Source organism: Rhamphochromis longiceps, linkage group LG16 (genome assembly GCF_057381845.1).
Source record: "Rhamphochromis longiceps isolate RC_006_pf linkage group LG16, R_longiceps_female_GT1.1, whole genome shotgun sequence".
NCBI lineage: Eukaryota > Metazoa > Chordata > Actinopteri > Cichliformes > Cichlidae > Rhamphochromis > Rhamphochromis longiceps.
Genome location: NC_140572.1, coordinates 16,993,900 through 17,000,785, shown reverse-complemented (window position 1 = coordinate 17,000,785; position 6,886 = coordinate 16,993,900). Strand labels below are relative to the sequence as shown.

Genomic DNA, 6,886 nt, shown 5'->3' with positions numbered 1-6,886 from the left:
AAGCGTGCCTGACATCATGTTGTGTTTATAAGAACATCCTCTTCGCGAGGCCACAAAGGGCACAAACAAAGAGACGAGGTGGTGAGTAGGGTGTTCGCATGTGTGACTCAGAGCACTCTGGACACTTTCTGACATCATCCTTTGGAAGCCCAATCAAAGCAGAGAGGGTTGTCCAAGAAGAGGCTGCCAATAACAATGAAGTGTTCACAAGAAGCGCCTTTCTAAACTACGCTTGCCTGGGAATTGTTCAAGAAAGTCAACAAGTTCAACACATAGATGATTTGCTATCGCTGTTCTTTTCTCCCTTGCTCGCTGTTATTTTCTTACACTAAGCCACCCAGCTGTTGCTGCTAGCTCAGACCCACACACTGGGTTTTTTATTATGCCGATCTGACATCGCTGAAGTTGGGAGGGGAGACAGCTGTACTCGTGTGGCCCTGGGCGCACCCGTCATTAGTGCCAGCCTTGCTTCACTCTTCCTCCATCTCCCTCCCTTGTTCCAGACCTTTCTCCTTCTCTCCTACGTTGTTTCTAAAACAACACCACCACCACCACCACACCCTTTCGGAATATTTCCCGACCCCATCTCTGCCAGTCTTCCCACCTGTCCGTCCATCCTAACAAGACGCTGCAGCCCTCTCACACATCCTCACCTCCCCGCTTTCTCCCTCGAAGATGACAGAAAACAACCTGCATTGTGTTGGTTAAAGGCTGAGTGCTGTGTGGTTGCCACTCAAGATTTTCTTGAATAGATAATTTTCAAATTGATTCAGGCTGGGCTCACATCTAATGGTCTGTGTGGGCTCTAATGTGAACAGGAGATAATCAACACCCTGTGTTTTGGAGCTGTTTTGTCAGTCATTTATATTTCTGTGACTGTCTCTTTCTGCCTTCTCATGTCTTCATTTTCTCTCTCTCTCAGGAGCTTATCATCTCACACTGCCGATTTCTACCAATTCTTTTCCACCTATACCTCACTATCACTTTCTCTCATGCTATCTGAGATGCTTAGAGGTTGATTTCCCAGTGTGTGTCATTAACCTTTTCTCTTTTCTCTGGGTTAAACCCAGGGAGCACTGTTTGAGAAGACTTGGGGAGCATGCTGCTCTCATTCAAGTGGAATGGAGGCTTCATCAGCGATGATAACTACATCCTTATTAGCCTGTAAACTGAAAGCACTTCTGTCTCTTATCATATAACACTTTCCCCTCTCATATAACTTTAATTTTACGTGTTTCCGAGAGGTGTCAACAAAAATTACTCAACACGATACCATTCTCACCTCCTTGTATTTTGCCGTGTGACATAACAGCATGGGGCAGGAACGCACATGCCGGATGCACTCAGATGATATAACCTACACTGAAAGAAGTGATATTGTCTCCTTTTAAATATAGCATATTATATTTTGGTATATCTTTTCAATTCAAATGAGTAATTCCTGTCTACATATATAATTCGAGTAACTCCAGAATACATTCCCTGCGTTTTAATCCAATTAATTTTAGTTAATTAAATGTAGCTCAAAATGCTTAAGTATGTTTTTCATAGCCTCCTGCTGGGCCATTTTGCGCATGCGTTAGGACAGGCCACCATTTTGCACGCGGACTGAAGAAGCGGACTCTCTGTGTGCTGCAAGCGGGCTCAAGTTAATCGCACAACTTCATATAAAGGTGGTCTAGCTTCGGTAAGTAAACCTTTTACGGTCGTTTTTGTTTTATTTTTTTACCTCAGTCAAAGCATGTTGACTCTTTAAGACGTGTGCACATGGAGAAAGAAGTCTAAGTAGTTGTACACCTCTGAACTTTGTCATGAATTTGACTTAAGCTAGCTATGTGCTCTATTAGCTACTGCTCTATTAAAAGAGTAATTGTATTGATGCGTTAAAATGTCATATGTTTTTAGCTTAGTTCTTGTGGCACACTTTGTACTAACAAATTATGGAACGAGGCAATTTCTCTGTAGTTAGCTGTAAAGTTCACTGTACAGTCGCCTGCAGTTTTAAGTGGAGAAATCGTCCCTCCCGCCACAACATTGGCATTAAGGAATAGTCGGGCGGGGGAGGGGGCTTCTGAACGCACCTGCACAGTCAGGGGTGCAGTAGGAAATAAGTAGGATTGGCATTGCACAACGTCTTTTGTGCAGAAAAAAATAATGGTTGTAAACTGTGGAGGAGAATAACTCAGTGGTTGCCAAAAATGTGAGATCAAAAGGCACTGAGAGTGATGTTTGTCAGAACTGAAATTAACTCAGAAAAGAAGTTGCTTCACTTGATAGAGCTGTTGAGTGCAAGACCTGTCAGCGGTCTGGTTTAGCATTTAAAGCCTCGCTACGTGCTTCCAAACCGCTGCATTTAATCTCAGAGAAAACTAACACAGAGAAGTAAAGCAAGTGTGTAAGTTCATCTCTTTATGTTTGCATAGTATTTTCATGTTGAGCTTAACAACCGATGTATGGAGCCACAGCTGGACTGGCTGTCGGAGTTTTGTATTGAGGGGGAAAGGAAGCGATTTGTTTTATACTTCAGCTAGAATGAAAAAAGACACAAAGCTGGAGTTATTCGGTGTCTTCATGCTGAACAGCTAAAACTTCTTCCCTCATTCTCCCCCCTCCCTCTCCTGTTGCTACTTCAATCATGAAACTGATCGATTATCAGGTGATCGGCTTTTCTGTCGCTAGTCTCTCTCATTTGTTAGTCACCCAGTTTGCGCTAGAAAGAGGAAAACGGCAGATAAACAACAGCAGCACGTTTAAGCTTGATAAGCTGTTGCTAGAATTTTTTTAATATTACTTCTAGTATCCGCTTATGTTTTCTGGAGCCACAGCCGTAATAGCTGCTGGTCATGATAGTTTGGATATGTGGTGAGAAGGAAACATGAAGGTGAAACCAGGAGAAGTTTTTACTGAATCATTAGAGCTGAACAGGTAATGAAGAAACAGGTTTACATTTTAGGTCACATGAATGAGTTGAAGGGAAGTTATGAACTGTTTATGAGAGACAAATAACACCAGGATCCTTTTCTATGTAGCTGACATCTGGTAACTGTGCAGGGGCGGATCTAGCAAAGTTTTGCCAGGGGGCCAGGTAGAGCATTAACAGGGAAAGGGAGACACAAAGACATAATTTCTTTCTTATTCTCATTTAAAATGTCTAGCTTTTAATAAATAATTATTCTAAATCTTACTACCAAAGTGGTGATCTGGTTAAATGTATAGAGATCCATTATTGTATGTAGTAAATATTAAGTCTAATATATGCCCTAGTAATAGTAGTACATATAGCACTTTTTCCTTTGGGAAGGTACGCTGTCTGCGCTGTCTGCAACTGTATTGAAGAAAAATGTTGAATCAAATTATTATAGAAAAATAATTGATTTCTGTGCATTAAAGTAGATTACATCAATTAAGCATTATCAGGCGAAGGGTGCGGGGTGGTTTCCTAATATTTTTGCTGGGAGTTGGCAGTCCTATTAGTTAGTTTAATATTTCTATGTACTGTTTAGAATACCTGAATAAGGAGGATGGTGTAAGTTTTTTAGGTTGATCAGTATTGCTGAAGTATAAAATATTTTGGGTGCAGTGTATTTTTTGCATACAGGTATAACAGAATAGCTTTAATGTTTTGTTTTTAAAACTGAGTATGAACTTATACAAAATGCAGCAAAATATTTATAAAAACAGTTTTATTTATTATAAAATACACTATATCGGATTCATATCGGCATCGGCAGATAATCAAATTTATGATATCGGTATCGGACATAAAAAAGTGGTATCGTGCCATCTGTAGTTTGCACAGAGGCACAAGTAAGATTTGTTTTGTTACAAGGGAGTATCATGAAGTAATGCACTAATGGCTTGGAAACGGTAATTGTTTGTCTTTCTAAAGTTTATTTTTTTTATTTGTCTTCCTTTTCTGGCAGATTTTCTTCCCCTTATGTGTTACTGTTTATTCAAGAAGATGGTGTTATTTTGGTAAGTACATGCAAATTCCTTACATATTTATCACAACAGTATTTGTCACAGTATTGCAGGGACAAGTTTATCTATCTCATCTTAAGGGTTCTTGTGATTATTAATATTGATATTAATTAATATCAATTAATATATATGATTAAATTTCTTTTATCCAGGACAAAAGGAAAAAAAAAACTTGCGAAAGTGAAATGAAAAACAGGAATTTAGTTCTTGTGAGTTAAGAGGATGCAGAGCATAGGGTTAGATGGAGGTGGATCATTCACTGTGGTGATCCCTGAAGGAAACAGCCAAGAGAAAAAGGATCAGATTGCAAAAAAAAAAGTGGTTTGTTTGCATACATGAGTCTTTACGGTACCCACAGGACTCCTGAAGTATAAGTACTCTGAAGTTTGCAGAGCAATTTCAGAGATGTTTGGGGCTTACATGGCAAGCATGTTTTTAGTTGCACATCTAAATTTTCTCTGCTCTCTGTTGCTGATGGCAGAGTTCTGCCCCACTGACCTCACAGGTGAGACACTCCCACCAGTGGACAAAGAGCACAGGAAAATGTGTTGCCAACCACCTGAAACAGACAAATATCTGCTTTTTAAAACCCTTTAAACCCGTTAAATGGACTGATGCCATTCATTTCTTCTTTGATTAACAGTAGTAACATCCTTCATGCACTGTATACTAACCCATATGATAATCATGCTTTATGAAGTGATGGCAATTGCATTGTAGCATTTAATGAAGAAATAACAAAATAATCATACCAATGATTAAGCACCAGTCTTCTTTTTTTTCTGTGTGTGTGTGTGTGTGTGTGTGTGTGTGTGTGTGTGTGTGTGTGTGTGTGTGTGTGTGTGTGTGTGATACAGGTAAATGCTGAATTCCAGTGTATTACAACACTTCAACTGGAGATGACCTTCGCGGCACAGTTAGACAGAATTACACCTCAGTTGATGACAGTTTTCCAGAAGAAGGGCGGTGTTTCTGGGCAGAACCTTGCCCACCACTTGCAGATCATGCAAGAGGTAAATCTGAATATTGCAAATTCTATTTGGATTTCTTTTGTCTTAAGTGGCAGGTCACTGGTGAGTCCAATAAGCCGTTTTAGGTGACCAGCCAAGCAATCTAAATTTTGAAATTTCATATATAAATTTTATTTACTATGTTTGAACTGACATATGATAAAATTTACTTATTGCGAATGTCAGACATTGTTCTTTTTTCCAAATTGGTTTAATCAGCAACTCTCTTTAAACAGGCTGAAAGTGATGTTAAAGTGAAAAGGGAAGCAGTTCTCAGGGCACTTTGCCTCTACCTTGGTGAAGAGGACGGAAGCCTTATTCGGGAGTTCTTTGTAAGTCATTTAAGTCATTGTAAGCAAGTCATCTATACACACACTTTTTAGATAGATATCTGTGTGTGTGTGTGTATTACACACACACACACACACACACACACACACAAACGACTAGATTGGAATTTAATTGTAGAGTTAATTGTTTTTTCTTTTACCTTTTTATTAAATGTTTAGGACATTGAAGGAGATGATATCCAGAGAGACCTGAAGAAGCACACCATGGGCATTTATGTCATCAACAGGGAGGATGGACAAAATGGACATTATGATGACATTGGAATATTTGTTGAAGGGGAGATAGTCATGGACAACATTGGATCTCTGGCCCAAGCTTGTGCATTGATGCTTGGAGTAATCTATGCACTAAACCTAGCCTTCCCCAAGGAATTGAAGGACTATTATGAATTCATTTAGAAAGTGTTGATGGGATTCGATGGTGAAAAGCTCTCCCCCAAAGTCTTTGGGCTGAAGAACAAAATTGCTACTGGATAGGAAGATTTCTAAAATAACACATCAAGAGAATGCTGTTATGTAAATTACCAATGACTGGTGCTCTTGTGAATAGGAGTGAAACTCTTGTACAACCATCATTTGTTCTGTGTTATGTTTCGATTGAACATTTTAACTTTCAATAATGAATGTTTCACGTGTGGTACATTTGAGTAGCTTGAAGAGCAACTTTGTAATTATTCAGTTATAGCTGCTGCCCTGCGTATAATCAGTGTTAACTCAACCGGATAAAAAAAACAAAAAAAAAACATTCATGATTACCACACTGCAGCACACTGGTAACACTTTAAAGACTATTAATTGTTTTGAAGCGAGTATGTTAGGTCAGAAAATATGTAAAACATTCAGAATCTTCAAGGAAGGACTAGAATGGAAAGACAGTGGTCAATAAGCAGTAAGGAAAACACAAGTTTAATTTTAAGTCTAATTACCTTATTAAAATGCAATTTCTAAATATGGATCGCAGAACAGCAAGTCTGAAACTGGTTAGTTTGTGGATGCATCAGTTTCTAATTGTGATACATTATACTGCTGGTAGTGTTTTATTCTTTTATGTAAGGAGTTTGTTTGTTTTTTTCTTTTTTAGAGGAAGAGAAACATTGGTTAACATTTCTCTTGTCTGTTGTTTCTGTTTTGTTTGAATACAGCTTTTTAAAGCTACTAGTTCATAGGCAAAAGTTTTGTAATTTGTATTATACAAATTGCAGCAATTTCCCTTAGAGATGTGGATTCTTATTCTGTTTGCAACAAATTTTGCATTAATAAATGATGTGAAAGAATGTTGTAGTTTTCATTATTGACGTTTTTAAAAACTACAAATCAGGGTAAGCAATATTTTTTTAAGTAAACTTAACTTAATTGAAATAGAGAGAAATTAACAATTTGATTGATTTGAATATAAGTTTGGGACATAAGTGTAAAGGAAACAAATTATTCTGGTACATTTAACACGACCTTAGTTGGACTTACTAATAATATTTGACTAAGACGTATCCACAACAGTTAAGTTAAAGTAGCTTAAAAATATATGTTGGTTTTACTCGCTTAAAT

General features: G+C 38.1%; 1 protein-coding gene across 1 annotated transcript; it reads left to right on the top strand.

Annotated features, from left to right (window-relative positions):
• Window positions 1-1,604: 1,604 nt before the first annotated feature.
• Window positions 1,605-6,625, top strand: LOC146650857 (uncharacterized). Its single transcript, XM_085385380.1, has 5 exons — window positions 1,605-1,687; window positions 3,924-3,975; window positions 4,839-4,994; window positions 5,228-5,323; window positions 5,501-6,625. Exons 3-5 carry the CDS (start codon window positions 4,881-4,883, stop codon window positions 5,738-5,740), a joined length of 450 nt encoding a protein of 149 aa, XP_085241506.1. The 5' UTR covers window positions 1,605-1,687; window positions 3,924-3,975; window positions 4,839-4,880; the 3' UTR covers window positions 5,741-6,625.
• Window positions 6,626-6,886: the final 261 nt, after the last annotated feature.